General features: G+C 50.2%; 1 protein-coding gene across 9 annotated transcripts in view; it reads left to right on the forward strand.

Annotated features, from left to right (window-relative positions):
* The window catches only part of LNX2 (ligand of numb-protein X 2), a 94,522-nt gene extending 88,833 nt beyond the window's left edge, over positions 1–5,689 (forward strand). For all 9 annotated transcript variants that reach the window (XM_008275210.5, XM_008275211.5, XM_008275213.5 and 6 more), the window contains 2 exons: positions 1,597–1,755; positions 3,481–5,689. In XM_008275210.5, coding sequence (XP_008273432.1) covers positions 1,597–1,755; positions 3,481–3,616 — 295 coding nt within the window. In that variant the 3' untranslated portion in view covers positions 3,617–5,689. The remainder of the gene's footprint in view (positions 1–1,596; positions 1,756–3,480) is intronic.
* Positions 5,690–16,881: the final 11,192 nt, after the last annotated feature.

Genomic DNA, 16,881 nt, shown 5'->3' on the forward strand with positions numbered 1-16,881 from the left:
TGCTTTCTTTCTTAAAGATTTTATTTATTTATTTATTTGAGAGGTAGAGTTACAGACAGAGGGAGAAACAGAGAGAAAGGTCTTCCATCTGCTGGTTTACTCCACAAATAGCTGCAACAGCCAGAGCTCTGCCAATCTGAAGCCAGGAGTCAGTAGCTTCTTCCAGGTCTCCCATGCAGGTGCAGGGGCCCAAGGACTTGAGCCATCTTCTGCTGTCTTCCCAGGCCATAGCAGAGAGCCGGATCCAAAGAGGAGAAGCTAGGACTAGAACCAGCGCCCATATGGGATGCCAGCGGTGCAGGCAGAAGCTTAGCCTGCTAGACCACAGCACTGGTCCCCAGAGTCAGCTTTCTTAAAACACCTGTTAAGGGGTTAAGAACAGAACACCTATAGGCCCAAGATCAAATTTCACCTGAAACTGAGGATATTTATTTACCATAGGTTCCTCCTCTGTATCATTTAGATGGGGTTCTTTGCTTAAGTTTCTACTTGCTACTTGTTCCCGGGTCCATAAAGCTATGGGAGCATGAGTGGATTTGATTTTATTTCTCCCTCCCTGCACAGTGTCCTCCTGGCAGTAGCTTGGAGTAGCAAATCAATGGCATGATGTAGAAAAGAAGGGAAAACCAGATATGTTTTGTTAGTGTTTTCCAGGTTGAGCCCCCTGTTTTGGCAAGTAGAGTCTCCCTTAAAACAAAAGCATTGCAGGTGAAGGAGGAATGAACAGTAAGTAACTCCCGTCTAGACTAAAGGTGGACCCTGCGGTGTGCCTGCCACAAAGGGGGAAACATATCTCACACCCTTCTGGAAGCTACATCTCTGGTCATTTTCTTTCATTTGAGCGCTGAAATCAGCAGTCCTGGGACCCCTCTGTACCATGTCATTACTCTTGTAGATAGCAATGTGTGTTAGAATTGAAGACTTTGTCCACAATGCAGTGAGCAAACATAGGCACAGAAGCTTTTGTGCAGAGTTTTGAGTTATAATTGGTAACCAAGTTGATTTAGGCACCTCTGTAGATGTGTTTGTATGTATGTTTTCACTTGGGGAGACTAAAGAGTTGGAGAAATTCATGTCTACCTAGGACTGCATCTGTACTTTCTGGAAAGGAGGTTGTCAAAATTGTATATTCAGAGGGCAATAAAGGATCTTTTTTTCCTTCCATCAAGAGTGGTGAGTGTATGGGGCCAGCATTGTGGTGGAGAGGGTTACACCGCCTCCTTCAATACCGGCATCCCATAGGGTGCCCGTTCAAGTCCAGCTGCTCCACTTCCATTCCAGCACCTTGCTAATGCTCCTGGGAAAGCAGCAGAGGATGGCCCAAGTGCTTGGGCCCCTGCACCCAGAGGAGGCTCCTGGCTCCTGGCTTCTGCCTGGCCCAGCTCTGGCTGTTGGCAGCCATTTGGGGAGTGAACCAGCAGATGGGGGATCCCTCTGTCTCTCTCCTTCTCTGTCTCTGTAACTCTGCCTTTCAAATGAATAAAGTAAATCTTAAAAAAAAAATGCGGCAAGTGTAGCATGGTAGAGGTATAGCAAGGGTGATCTGGCTGTAATAGCCTCACGTTTGTTTTTCTTCATTTTTGTGTTTGTCTGTAGTGCCCTTCACAGCAGCCATGATATAGTTCTACGAAGAAGCTACTTGGGAAGCTGGGGATTTAGTATCGTTGGTGGCTATGAGGAGAACCACACCAATCAGCCTTTCTTCATTAAAACCATTGTCCTGGGAACCCCTGCTTACTATGATGGAAGACTGAAGTGAGTGTCGCGCTAGTGAAGGATCGATTGTTGTCTGTTGTGCCAGACGCGGTCTAGACCAGGGGCAGTACCGCGCGAAGCCCTGTCGTCGATTTCTATAGATAAACCGTTAGTGCTACCCACACGTGCTCATTTGTGGCCTCGTCTGTGACTGCTTGCGCACCCCAGCGGCAGAGTCGAGTCCTCGTGCCAGACACTGTGCAGTTTGCAGCACCTAAAACTTACCATCGGGCCCTCAACGGGGAAAAATTTGCCAGCCCCTGATCTAAGCTGAAGTTTCTCTTTCCCATCTTGTCTCTGTCCATCGCTGACGGGACCTGGGCCTGTGTCCTTCAGACGCATTCTGATCGGGCAGCCCGCTCGAGTCAGGTGCAGGCCTGTCATCATGACTCTGCTTTACGTTCCTCCGCAGCGCTCCTCTCTGCCTGACAGCGTGTTTACCCAAGCCCCGTGAGGGTGGGATTCTGTGGCTGTATTGTTCTGTCCTCAGCAGTCTGACTGTGCTTTGCTTAGAGTAAGAACTCAATAAATCTTGGGTGGACAAATGTGCAGAGGCTTCCAGTATGCCAGGCCCAGCGCTAAGTGCTGTGCGGGCGTTATTTAATCTTCTTAACAACAACCCTGTGAGGTTAGTGTCATTACTATTCCTGCTTTTCAGACTCGATAACTGAGGCTTGTCCAGGATCAAGTGGCTGAAAGTGGCTGGCTGGCACACAGACCAGGCCGTCTGGCCCCAGCGCCTGGCCTCAGCCCTCTGCTAACTGCCGCCACCGGGCAGAAGGCACTTGTCCTGCCAGCCACAGCCACTTTTCTTTTCCAAAGCTTGGGCACTAGGAGAAGAAAGAGAAGGTGCCAAGAAAATGCCTCCACCAGGGGAAGAGGCTGTGTGTTAGCTTCTTAACGGCCTCGATTCTGATGGAAGAAGCGGCTCTTAAGAAGGAGACACTGACGTGCTGGACGGAATCCTGCACAGCTAGAGCACTACCTGTCCTCCAAGAGAAAGTGGCCCCACACACTGCTGTGACAAGTCAGGCAGGAGCCGTGAGCTCCAGGCCAGTCTCCACTGGTAAAGGTGAAACATCTTCTCAGTCTAGGAAGAGTAGGGGAACACTGAGCTGCTCCTCTTAGCTGTGCTGCTCAGCCAGGCCTGGATCAGTTTGTCAGTGTACATTCTGCCCACTTCCGAAAAGAAATTAAAGTCGATACCACTGAAACGGCATCTTCGTTCACGTTACAAACTGAAGACCAGAACTCCTAAGGCTACATAGGATCATTACAGCCATAAGGCTAGAAGGATCCTCGGATTCACCATCCATCTATGGTCATGCTGCTTAGAAGGCATTGAGTGCCATTAGCTGGAAGAAGAGGAAGTGCGGGTCTTATTCTCAGTTTAGTTCCACTCTTGGATGTGTGAGCTCTGAGGACAAAAACAGAAATACAGTCAGAACAATAGCCAGTTCCCTTCAAGTGCATTATTCGTTGTTTCTTTAAAAGAGGGAAATTATTCTGCATGTGCTTAAGATGTCACCTGCCAGTTATGGGAGTAGATGGCCCAAGGGGCGCAGGTTGGTTGGCAAGGGGAAGCCAGCATGGGCCTCAGAATCGCCCCAGATGGCTCTCACAATAAGTGACATTGCAGTTTTCACCCTAAGCAAATCTCAACCGGGATAATGTTTTTAATGCCATGGAAATGGTAACGTTCTGTTTCTGTCTGTCTTTGTCCAGGTGTGGAGACATGATCGTGGCCGTGAACGGCCTGTCCACCGTGGGCATGAGCCACTCTGCATTGGTTCCCATGTTGAAGGAACAGAGGAACAAAGTCACCCTGACAGTTATTTGTTGGCCTGGCAGCCTTGTATAGGTCTTGGAAATCGGTTGCCAGCCTTGCTTGCATCTTCCTTTTTCAGGTTTTTGAAAAAAAACCTTTTGGTTTCGTTGTGTGTCTGGTTCCGCACTACTGGCACAGCTGGTACACACGGGGCCAGAACCCACCGTGATTGTCCTTCTGTTTGTACTTCAATCATTTCTGTTAGCTCCGAAGCAGTCTTCCACTCACCCTTATGAGCTTGTTTTTTTTTTTTTTTTAATTCAGACAATCAGTTGTTTAAAAATATTACTTACAGTAGTGAATGAAGCCCCCTCGAACTGTGACCCGGCGAGCTGATGAAAGAATTTCTGGTGGCTCGGTCTTCAGTACCGAGTCACACAACAAGTTACATATCCCAGGACAGGCCTGCCGTGAGTGCATGCCTTTCAAATACGCGTGATAACCATTTGCCATTTTTCATCAGTGCCAACATTTCAGAACTTCATCCTGTTTATAATTTCTCTGGTATGTGTTATTCCTACTTTAATCTCTCAGTACTTAGAGATGATGCAGACGTAAGTCTGATACCACTAAATAGACTTTAAAACAAAAATAGGGAACTATTATTAGAATAGTAGAGAATAAAAGATGTTATCCAATGACAAAGGAATTTAGAAGGTAATGATAGTTTAGTGCTGGAGATGGAGAAAAGCTGTGTTTACTTGAATAGTCCCCAAGCATTAAAGATTTACTTCCAAAGGAACATTTTGCTATGTGGGAAAAGTTTGAAGCAGTTTTTGCTAAAAATCATTTCTAGGGTTTGTGTTATACTCACCAGCAATCTTGGCTGGACATGTTTTTGTGATTCATGTAATTAAGCTAGATGATAAAGCTAAAACCATATTGCTGTTAAATATACAAACATATATCGCAGCTAAGTAGAAAGGAGACCTCTTTATTTTACTCAGATAAGAGTCTTTCTTGAGTGTCTTAGAAACCTTTATATTTCCTATTATTTCTTATGAGCCTAATTGTTTCAAACAAGAGTCAAAGCAGTTCTGTTTTTTCTATGAAATTGTAGATTTTAGATGTTAATGTCTTTGAATCAGCTATTGGTCACTAGACTATTTCATATTTTTTTAAATACTATTGAAATCTATGGCCTATTTTGTTTGTCTTTATTCAATATGGTTGTCCTTTGGAGAACACATAAAGGAGTGAATAAGAAAAATTTTTCACCTTCTTAATAATTATGCATACTTGAAAAAAATGTTTCCCTTAGAAACCTAGTTCAGAATCTGAGCTAATTTACAAGTGACCTCTGTAATAAATGGTATTGATCATCAGAGAATGTATTTGAGAATACTACCGTGTATTATGAAGCATGAACACTTTATCTTCAGACTTAGCAACTGCATTGCTGGGGTTAATTGTATCCGTAGCATGTCACTCACTGATTATTACAGTTTTTATAATGACTTTTTAAAACATATGTCTTTGGAATAAATAAGAAATTAGCGACAGTAATTGCTACCGACCTTGATCCCTTAGTTGTGCTATATGGTCAGCCCGTGACCAAGAGACAGTGGAGTGCCCATACAGTATATTACTGTTATGTGATGACTGGCTTTTGAAGCTATTGAATATTGCAGTGCTCTGATGTTCTAATGGACACGGAACAAGATTTCTTTCTGCTCCCCAAATGGAATTTTGTAAACAATTTTGCTATTTTTTTAAGCTGTTTATAAAGATGTGTCATTTCTTAGGGAGGGGCTGTCCATCAACAAATATCATTACTACTACTTACATTCAACCTGGTGGTATAGTGTTTTGAAAGAAGACTTTTTTTCATTGTTTTTAATCATGGAAATCTTGGAATCAGCTTCAGTGTCTAGATATTACAACAGAAGACTACAGCTTTTGGTAAGAATGATACTTGGTGACGGAAGCTTGTTCGTAATTTATTATTACTATTAAAGTACTTGGATTTTTCTCACTCTCTCACAGTTAAATATTTTGATTTGTCCTGTGCCTTCAGTTTAAATTATTTCAGGATTTTTCAGATGTGTTTAAACAATGTTGTGATAATCGTTCAGGATGGAAATAAAAGTCATCCTTTCTGTAAAAGTGACCCTTTCTCCCTTCTTAGAAGACAGCAGATGTTAACTCAACTTCGGATCCTCAGGACCACAAACGCACCTGCGTGTTCTCATTCCCGTAGGCAGGACCCAGAGAAGCTACTGGCATGCGGGATTTTTACCAGCACAGCACCTGTGGGCCGGCGGTGTACAGTGTCCGTGGCTGCTGAGCACCTGCAATGTGACCAGGGCTCGATGTTGGGCCCACAGAGTCCACCATCAGAGTTTAACTTCACCAGTCGCTCCTTACGTATTCCGATGTGGCTCTGGAACATTTCTTCATAACGCCTGATCCCTTCTTTGGTAATCCAACCTGTCTTCCATTTGTCCAGAGTTGTTGATAAGCCAGGCCACCAGCATAGACTGCTGCCCCGCTCACAGACCAGCAGTTCATGAACTGAGTTTTTTTTTTTTTTTCCTTCTCTGCTGGGGGAAGGGAAGGTTTCAGCCCCTGGGGGTCCTTAGTAGGTAGCTCTTTTCGCCATTTTCTAGTGTAAATCTGTTCCATTTAACCGCACTGCCAATTAATTTCTATGGCAACACAAGCTCTTCAGAAGGCAAGTTGTGCATGTATGTGTAATACCTAATATCTACAAAGTGCCTGAAATAAGAGAGGCTAGAACTTGAATGACATGCAAGCATAAAAGACTAGCGTGGGCGCTGCGTTGGAGAAGCAGTGCATCGCGGGTGGCAGAGAGCGTGCCCTCTCCCAGGAGAAGGTTGGCTCAGCCCAGGGTGTGGCTGACTGGGAAACACTGGGAGATTGTCCACCTGAGTTCTCCTAACACCCACAAACATCACTTTGAAGACGGGCTGTTTCACACACTTGGGTCAGTGCTCACCGTGCTCCTTGAATCCAGCCAACCACAACCCCCTTCTGAGGTTTCCCGAAGACTGACCAAAACGGTCAAGTTAGAAACGTCTGTTGCTTAGACTGGGGGAAGAGGAGCGGCCATTGTCCAGTGTCCTGCTTGTAATGGTGGGGCAGCTGTTAAAGATTTTATTACCTTTGCCCAGATTTTATTGGAAATTTAAATCTACAACCTACTCTGCAACTAATCTGAGGCTGTCTCAGGTCGTCGACTCGTGCCTGAGCCTCCCCACCAGCAGACTTCCCAGGGGAGTTACACTCCAGCGCGGGTTTGTAGGGTGGCCCTTCTCTGTTCCCATTCCTTCCCCGGGGCGCGGGCCCTCAGGGTGAGGGCTCAGCTCCTTGCCAGGCCTCCCAACAGCCCTGGACCAGACACCTACTCCTGAGGTCTAGCTTGTGCTAAGCTAAATGGGCACCAGAGGAGGGTGGGGGGTGCTCACTGCCACAAAACTTACTCTGAACAAAATCAGTAAACGTTTGAGGAAGAGGAGATCACGCCACCTCTCCTGTCACTTCGAAAGATGGGATGTCCTGGTGTCATCCGAGTCCCTACACCCAATATAGTCATTTCCCCCGTGGATCCCAAATCAGAGCCGTGGAATTGGAAGTGCCTTATCCATCCTTCGGGTGTAGGGATCATTCTGTGACATGGGCATCTCTTGCTCGAATGCTTCCCACGACAGGGACCTCCCCACCTCATCCCATGCTTTTGTTCTGTTGGGGCGTGTATATTTGTAAGCGCTTGTGTTTTAGTAATGGTTTGTCCTATGCCCTCTCCCTGGCTTGAGTGTCGAGACTGGGAGGAAGACAATAGCTTCATTTATTACCTCTAATATTTAACTAAGAGGGATGCACGGTACACAAAACATTTCTTGATTCCTCTTTTTGTTCCACAAATATGTACTGGGCCTCGACTATGAGTGTGCGCCAGGCACTGCTTGAAGGGGCTCAGAATCCACCAGTTCCCAAGGGAGTTGTTGCTGCCTCTGTGCTTACATTGTAAAGAGGGGACGTAATCAAGGCTAAGAAGGAAGAAACGTAATCTCTCACGGGATAAATGGAGGGAAGAAAACCAAGCAGGTAAACGAGGAAGGGAGGTGGGGAGGAACCATGCGGAGGACGAGGGCAGAGAAGGGGCACTGAGGAAGCACTCTTACCTGTATGAGAAGAATGAGCCCTTGCTCAGTTGCTGTAAGTTCCCAGGAGTGTGGCTGACGCCCTGTGCTAACTGGTGGTGGGTAGTTATGGCTAGAACTCACTCCTGGGAATAATCACAGCAAGTGACATTAATTAAAACAACTTTTAGGGTGCCAGCGCCGTGGTGTAGTGGGTAAAGCCGCCGCCTGCAGTGCCAGCTTCTCATACAAGTGCCAGTTTGAGTCCCGGCTCCCGCATTTCCTATACAGCTCTCTGCTATGGCCTAGGAAAGCAGTGGAAGATGGCCCAAGGCCTTGGGCCCCTGCACCCACATGGGAGACCCAGAAGAAGCTCCTGGCTCCTGGCTTCAGATCGGCCTAGCTCCGGCTGTTGCAGCCATCTGGGGAGTGAACCAGTGGACGGAAGACCTCGCTCTGCCTCTGCCTCTCTGTAACTCTGCCTTTCAAATAAATAAATAAATCTTTAAAAAAAAAAAAAAAAAAACTTTAGAGGGTGGATGTCTGGCCTAGCAACTGAGATACCATTTGGGACACCTGCATCCCATATGGGAACACCTGGGGTTGAGTTCCAGCTCTACTTAAAAGATTCCAGCTTCCTGCAGACCCTAAGAGGTAGCAGGTGATGGCTTCCTGCCACCCACATAGGAGACCTGGTTCTCAGCTTCAGCCTGGCACAGGTGGATGTTCAAGGAGTGAACTAACAGGTGAGGGCTCTGTTCTCTGCCTATCAGAGAAGTAATAAAGCGACTTTCAGAGGTTCCTCTGACCTCGGACATCTGGTCACCCTCCATATTTTATGTTTCCCTAAATACAGCATGCTAGTCAGCAGGTTCAGGCAGCATCCTGAGCTGCCCAAGGACCAGGCTTCTGCCAGGCATGCCTGGGCCTGCTGATTGTCTGGTCTGGCCCCAGCCCTGCCAGCCCTCCAGCTACCCTCGCGTTTCCATGGTTCCCATCACAGCACACAGACCACACCTGTCCTGCCTGCACTCTGCAGCTGTGGACTCCACAGTCTTGAGTATCCGAGTACCCCTACTCAGCTAACGGCCCCTGCCACGTGGCACCCATGCGACGCCCCTGGCTACAGAAGCCAGGGGAGAGGAAGAGAAGCAGTCCCTGGGCTTACCTCCTCCATGATTTAGGGGAATAGATTCCATAGCCTGGGGGAGCTGGGAAGTCCGCCGGCAGAGGGTCACAGGGTGGATGCCGGGGCAGCCAGGGAGCACGTGGCTGCTCATGCAAGGAGGGTGGCAGAGTGCGCAGGTGCCTCGGCTGAGATGACTTGACGTCCAGGATTTGCTTTCCAGCACTCCCGCAAGCAGGGGGGAAAGAGTAAGGGAACGGACAGGAGTAAGGGAGGCTTGGAATTCCCGTAGGAGAAGTACATCAATGGCGGCAAAGCCTCCACAGTCTGGAAGTGAGAGAAAAGGCTGTCACTCAGGCCCCGTGGTTGGAAGTTGGTAGAGCGCTCATTGCAATTCCTGCTCGCACCTCTGCAATTACGTCTTCGCAGAGACTGTGTAAGATGAGAACTTGACGTTGCAGAACTCCAGCAATGCAGCTTCTCTGCCTGCAAAGATGCCCTAGGCTTTGGTGGCGAAGGAAGATTACAACAGTTAACACTGATTGGCAGCTGAGTATGTGCCAAGCCTTTGTCCACTGAGTCCTCATGACAAATGCCCAAGGGAAGTATATGATGATCCCAGTTCCACGCTCAGAGGGGTTGGGTCACAGGGCTGGAAACCGATGGAGAAGCCAGATCCCAGGCTGGGAGCCCACCGTGCATCGTCCTGTCCCCCTCTCACAGGAGAGCCACCCCAGGCCCACACTGACGGCGGCATGCACCCTTTGATTTATGTGAGTGCTGGCTGGGAGCACCCTCTGCACATCGGATCCTGGTCCCCATGCGTGTCACAGTCCCCTTGTCACCATCATCCGACCTGGGCTCGCAGCAGAAGAATGGCTGAGATGAGCCTTGCTGGGTGCTAGCGTGGAAGCAGCCCCTCCTTGGAGTGGTTGCGCCACCAGGAAAGAATTCAGTCGGCCCCCTAGTGTGTAATTTGCTGCCTCTTCAGGGTAAGCACGCTCCTCCATGCACGGCTGTTTCCCGTGGTCTGACGGATGGGCTTTCCTCATTTTCAAGAAGCAAATGAGAGAATGGGTTTGAAAATACCATGTGCCGTTCGGCAGAAGTGCCCCTTTTCCCAGTGTGCCCTGGCAGGGCCTTGCCCTCTGCAGCTCAGCCCTCCCTGCCCTGTGCCCCAGGGCCCTGGAAGAGTTCTGCTGGCTCCACCGGCCTTTGCCTGGCCTGCTGCGGGCATCTGCTGGGGCTGGGGGTGCCGTCCGTGTGGTCGCTGCCACGCGTGTGAGGCCTGACACAGGGGCTGCCAGTGAACAAAGTGTCGATGATGGGGGGCTACCCGCCACCCACCTGCCCGCCCCGCCTCTCCAGGCCTCCCCACCCCCACCCCGCTTTCTGTCCTTTCCTGTCTCCCTGTCCTCACCTGGCCTTGCTTTGTCTATATTTTTGCTTCCACCGACCTGAAAACCACACTGCTCTGAGCTACACCTTTGTCATTGTCTCTTTCCCAGGGCTCTTTTCTGTTGCCTATTGGCTGGGTTTTCAAAAAGTTTGAGGCTGAGTTTCAAGTGCTCCTTTATCCCAGGGAAACAGAAGCCGTCCTTCCTCTCTCCCTCCCTCCTTACCTCACTCCTTCCCTCCATTATTTATTTATTTAGAAAGCAGAGAGAGGGAGATAGAGAGAGAGCCCAAGCTTATTTGCTGGCGCACTCCCCAGATGCAGCTGGGCCAAGTGCAAAGCCACAAGCCACTCGGTGTCCGTGGCAGCACCCCAGCCACTCTGAGCCATCACCACCACCTCCCAGGAAACTGGAGTCAGGCGCTGGAGGTGGGACTCAAACTCAGGCACTCTGGTGTGGGATGTGGGTGACCTAACCGGCCTCTTCACCACCAGCCCAGGGACCTAAGCCACCACCGGTGAGGCCGGCATCCCAAACCAGCAGAGCACCTGTTCCAGTCCCATCTGCTCTGCTTCAGATCCACCCTTCCTGCTAATGTGCCTGGGAAGGCAGCAAGTGATGGCTCTCGTTGCTGGGCTCCTGCCACCCACACAGGAGACCCAGACAGGTGTCCCTGGCTCCTGACTTTGGCCTGACCCAGCCCAGGATGCTGAAGCCATTTGGGAAGTGAATTAGCAGATGGGAGATCTCATCCTCTCTCTGCCTTCCCCTCTCTCTGTCACACTGCCTTCCAAATAAATAAATAAATAAATAAATAAATAAATAAATAAATAAAAGTGGAGGCGGGGGGAACCCTACCAGCACCAAATGCCCAGCTGCTCTCTCCTCTTCCCTCCCATAGACAATCCCGCCCGCTCTCCCCAGCCCTGTCCATCACAGGCTCCTCTACTGGCCCCACCCACAGTCCGTGACCACTGCCAACTCCACCTGCAGGGACGGCCCACAGGTACTGTCCCCTGCGTGTTGGTGGCGGCAGCTCCCACGTTCTGCTTCCCTTTCATAGTTCTGGACCTGCAAGATGACATGCCAAGCTTCTGGAGGGCAGGTCCCGGATGAGGTCCCAGTCCATGCCCAGCCTTGCTGCTGATGCAGCACCAGCTGTAAGCAGCTCAGGGTCCAGGTGTCCAGGAGACAGTCCCTGGCCCCCTGCCCATCCCCCCTGGTTCTGAGTACACTCCCCACCCCTTCCCACCCCCAGCTCTGTCCCCAGCACAGCCTGTCTGTCCTCAGATCCCCGGAGCGACCTCACTCCGAGCAAGCCCAGTGCAGAGCTCTGAAAGCCACAAACCACTCCGCTGTTTCAGAGCAGCCGTGTGGGTCAGCTTCTGTCACTGTGACTAGAATCGCTGCGAGCAGCCTCTCGGGGGGGAAGGGTTCATTCCACTGGCAGAGCTGGCGGTTCAGACCACGCAGGGACGGCCCTGTGGCTGTAGGCACGATCCCAGATCCTGTGGTGACCCAGGAAGCAGGCAGCAAAGCTGGGCCACACTCCGCTCACAGAGTCACCCCCGACCCCAGCCCGGAGTGAGCTGTTAACATCAGGCTTCGGGGTTTAAACCTCTCCGGGAGGCTGGGGGGCCAGATCCAGCTCCAACCTGCAGGGCACAAAACCCTCAGGAAAGAGTGATCGGCATTCGCTTCTGTACAGGAAAGTCGGCTCGATCATTTTATACAGGCACACGTAGGCACGATCCTGCCATGGCAGACCCCTGAGAAAGCAAAGTAGGAAAGCCAGGAAAGCATGATAATGGTGAAACAAAATTTTAAATGGTTTTAGTGTATTAAAAGTACAAAATAGTGGGGCCGTCATTGTGGCTTAGCGTAGTGGGTAAAGCTGCCGCCTACAGTGCCGGCATCCCATACAGGTGCCTGTTTCAGTCCCAGCTGCTCCACTTCCGCTCCAGCTCTCTGCTATGGCCTGGGAAGGCAGGAGAAGATGGTTCACATCTTTGGGCCCCAGTACCCACGTGGGAGACCCGGAAGAAGCTCCTGGCTCCTGGCTTCAGATTGGTGCAGCTCCAGCCGTTGAGGCCAACTGGGGAGTGAACCAGCCGATAGAAGACCTCTCTCTCTCTCGCTCTCTCTTTCTCTCTCTCTCTCTGCATAACTCTGACTTTCAAATAAATAAATAAAGCTTTTTTAAAAAAGTACAAAATAGCTTCTCTCACTAGAGTAGTTGTTGATCTTACGTTGTTAACGAGACAAGCTTCATTCTTTTTTTGAAGCTTAACTTCACGTGCAGTGTGGAGGAGGGCTGGGTCTAGAATTGAGTTTCTGTTAGTCGCCGGTTCACAGCTGTCCCAGCCCAAAGAAGACCTCTCTTCAAGATCGGCTGAGCCCTCCTGGAGCGCCCGCACGTCACACCAGCGTCCTGTGTCCATCTGCCGGCTCTGCAGCTTCTCCCTCTCCTTGAGCGAGCTTTTGTAACCGTCGGCTCTTACATCCTAGCGTGAAGGTTTCAGGGAGGCAGGTGTTGGCCTAGCGGCTAAGATGCTGGTTTAGACGCCAGCCTCCTACACCTGGGTACCCGGGTTAGATCCCTGGCTCACTCCTGATGCCCAGCTCGCGCCACCCGTGTGGTCGACCCGGACCGACCGCCTGGCTCTGGCTTCAGTCCGGCTGAGGGCTGTTGCAGCTGTTTACAGAGTGAACCGGGTGTGGGGGTGGGAGCAAAGGAGCACCCCGGGGGGCAGAGGTGAGTGCCTCACTGTCTCCCCCTGCCCCATGCAGCTACGGTGTCTCACATCTGGCCATGTCCCTGTCAATGCCCCTCACACTGCCTCTGGTTCCTTGTGGCCACTTGAATCAAGTTCCGACTCCTGTTTCTAGGGGGCCCGTGGCTGGTGGGCCCCAGTCTGCCTTTGCCACTGCCCCTCGACTTCCAGCTCTGCCTGGGACTGTCCCCTCTGCCTCCTGCAGCTGGGGCCACACCTTCCCCCAGCCAATCCAGGAAGTGGAGGTGGAGTCTCCCCACCCCGCGGCCGCCCCACGGGTACCGGGGGTCTCGGGGGTCTCGTGGTGGTGAGGACGCTCAGAACTCCCCAGTGAGCAGGGCTCAGGCCTGCCCTCCCATGCTGCTCTCCTTCCTTGGAGGAAGTGGAGGTGGGAGGCTCTGTGGCCAGTGGAGGACAGTCCTGACCACTCGCCTGTGACACAGGAGCAGTCTGGAAGCAGGCAGCAAGCGGAATGACTGGGTAGGTTTCGCCCCTGGACTTAGCACAGCCGGGGTCTGAACCCAGAGAGCTCTGCGGGTCAGGGATGGCCACGACCTGGCCTGGTGAACGCTGTCGCTTTCTAGCGCCCTCTGGTGGCCAGACTGAGTAGCCACCTTCGCCTGCTGCTCCCCAGGTTTGCCGCCCCTGACTCCAGCGAGGCCACAAAGAAGTTGATGCAGCAGAGGGGGCGCGGGCATAGCTCCCTCCCGTGGGATACGAAGAGTCACATGGTTGGGATAAAACAGAAGAAAAGGCAAGGTGTGCAAACACTGTCGACCTTCCCCATGGCCGTCTCTCCACCGAAGAGTAACTAAGACGGCAAATTTGCCTCATTGCCTGCCTGTGAGTTTAGCGTCTATGGTATAGCGCTCTTTGAATGTCAATGTCATTGAGGTTTTGATAATTATGCACCTTCAAAAGATGCTCAATGTAATTCTGATCATACTCCTCTAAAAAAGCCTCAGATTAAAAGCTTTTGCTGGCTCTTTAGACCGTGTGCCTGCAATTATAGAAAATGAACTGCATTTTAGCTTCCCGTTGAAATTAATAACAACAGTTCCCCAGTTGACTCTGTGAATAGTTAATGGAACAAACAAGATACTTCAGTACAATATGAGTTGGAAAGCCATTTGAGCGAGATTCTGGGTTTCAAATGGGAAAATAATTCCGACAATGCAAACCTTTTTCACATGTATGTCGTGCAGGAGGTGTTTCTCCTGAATAAAAGCCGAACTATTTAACGATTGATTAACCATGCGTCGGTTAGCATATTCCCTGGTAGAAACTCAACTCAGGTAAATAATCCAGTACGTGCTACTAGCGCTGCGAAAGACCGCAGAGATGTCCTTAGTGGACCATGAAGAAGCACAAGGCCAGAGAAGCTGAGCATTCTCCACAGTCTTCCAACAACGGCCACCACCAATGCAAAACTCAGTGAGAAAGTGGGCAAGGGACTCAGATGGTTCTCCATAGAGGATAGACAGATCGCCAGTGGGCACGGACATTCAACGCCAGTCACCGTTAGGGAAATGCAAATGACATCCACCAGATGCCACTTCAGACTCATTAGGTTGGCTGCTACTTGAAAACCTCGCACAATAACACATGTTGGTGAGGATGTGAGGAAAGTGGAATCCTGGGGCCGCTGCTGTGGCATGAGGCACTGTGGCATGATGCCTGTAGTGCCGGCATTCCGTATGGGCACCAGTTCGAGTCCCGGCTGCTCTACTTCCCATCCAGCTCTCTGCTGTGGCCTGGGAAGGCAGTGGAAGATGGCTCGAGTGCTTGGGCCCCTGCACCTGTGTGGGAGACCCAGAAGAAGCTCCTGGCTTAGAATTGGCGCAGCTCCAGCCATTGTGGCCATGTGGAGAGTAAATCAACAGAGAGAAGATCCCCCCCACCCCCCGCCTCTGCCTCTCTGTAACTCTGCCTTTCAAATAAATAAATAAATAAATATTTTTTAAAAAAGAAAGAAAGTGGAATGCTTGTCCCTCACTGGTGAAAGTGTGCAGCTGCCATGGAAAACAGTGTTGTTGTTCCTCGGAAAACTGAAGATGGCATCGGCACGCGATGCAGCAGTTCCACTTCTGAGTATAAACCCACAACACTTGAAAGCAAGGACTCGGATATTTGTCCACCCAGGTTCGTAGCCACATTATTCACGACCACTAACTGCTGCAAACAACCCAAATGTGCGTGCACAGATGGATGGATAAACACATGTGGTCAATCCACATAATGGAACGCTATGCGGCCTTGAAAAGGAAGGAAATGATGACATAGCTACAAGGCGGGTGGGCCATGAGAACGCGACACTACATGAAGCATGGCAGGTGCAGCAGGAACAATCCTGTATGGTTCCGTTTGTATGAAGTCCCTGGAGCAGTCAGATTCATAGAGGCAGAAAGTAGGGTGGGTGTTGCCAGGGTCTTGGGGTCAGGGGAGCAAGGCGTGGGTGTGTAATGGAGGCAGAGTGTCCTCTTGGGGAGATGAAAAAGTTCTGTGGCTGGGTGATGGTGGCTGCACAAGAATGAGAATGTACTTGATAAGACTCAGCTGTACATTTGAAAATGGTTAAAATGGTAATTTTATGTTAGGTGTATTTTACCACAATAAAAGAATGGAACTATCATAGAAATGTAATTATTGAGACTCAGAGATGCTTATAATATGAGAGAGAAAAGCAGTGTGTTCAGGTTGTAAAAATTTTTTAAAATATTTTTTAAATTATTCATTTATTTATTTGATAGGCGGGGGAGAGAGAGAGAGAGAGCGAGCGAGCAAGCAGACACACAGAGAGATACACAGGGAGAAAGCCAGAACTCTCTCATCTGTTGGTTCCTTCCCCAAATGCCCACAACAGCTGAGGCTGGGCCTAGCCAGGAACTCCGTCGGGGTCTCCCCCATGGGTGGCAGGGACCACACTGTTTGCACTGCCATCTTCCGTCTCCCAGCGAGTGCTTTCCCAGGAAGCTGGAGTCATGAGCCGAGCCCCAGCACTCTGGTATGGAATGCAGGCGTATTACATGGTGGGCCAAAAACCGGCCTCTGTATACACGCTTTTAAAAGAATATGTGTGCATGAGTGAATATGCAGCTGCACGTTAAGATGATTTGAAAGGATGTTTCAAAGTGCTAACGGCGGTTAGATCTGGGGCCGGCACTGTGGAGCAGTGGGTTTGCAATTCCAGCATGCCGTATCCGGATGCTGACTCCAGTCCTGGCTGCCCAGCTCCCTGCTGAAGTGCCTGCGAAGGCAGCAGGTGAAGCCTCCATCACCTGGGCTCCTGCTACCCTCGTGGGAGACTTGGATAGAATTCCTGGCTCCTGGCTTCAGCCTAGCGCAACCCTACAGAGTGAATCAGCAGATGGAAAATCTATCTCTGCCTCTCCCTCTCTCTCTGTTGCTCAGCCTTTCAAATAAATAAATCTCTTTTAAAAAGAACGTGAAAGCAGTGTTGTTTTTTTTTTTTTTTGAAGAGTTGTTACCTTCGATAGTGTAGGTGATTTTGGTTGACTTCTCAGAATTTTACCTTCTTTTCTCACGGTGAACGTGAATTACGTATGTCTTGTGTCCAAACTGGAAGAAATGCTCCGAGCATGCGCAAAGGGGAGGTGCTGCTGCCCGTGGCCCACTCATCACCCAAGAATGTGAAAGGAACTTAGATGCAGACACGCACAGGAATTGTTCTGTTCAATCCTCACAACAAATGGACGCAGAAATGAGGCTAAGGTAACTTGCCAAGGTATGGCTCCTCAGCCTGTCCCCTGCAGCTCCTTCTCGTCAGAGATCCCTGGAGTGGTGCTTGCTCATGGGACTGGGGAGGACTGTCCCTCCATCCCCCGCAGTGGGCACCTCTCTCCCTAGCCGGTGCCGTAGCATGCAGCTGGGAAGGGGC

The sequence above is a fragment of the Oryctolagus cuniculus genome, chromosome 9 (assembly GCF_051225735.1).
Source record: "Oryctolagus cuniculus isolate XC-2025 breed Fujian yellow rabbit chromosome 9, ASM5122573v1, whole genome shotgun sequence".
Taxonomy (NCBI): domain Eukaryota; kingdom Metazoa; phylum Chordata; class Mammalia; order Lagomorpha; family Leporidae; genus Oryctolagus; species Oryctolagus cuniculus.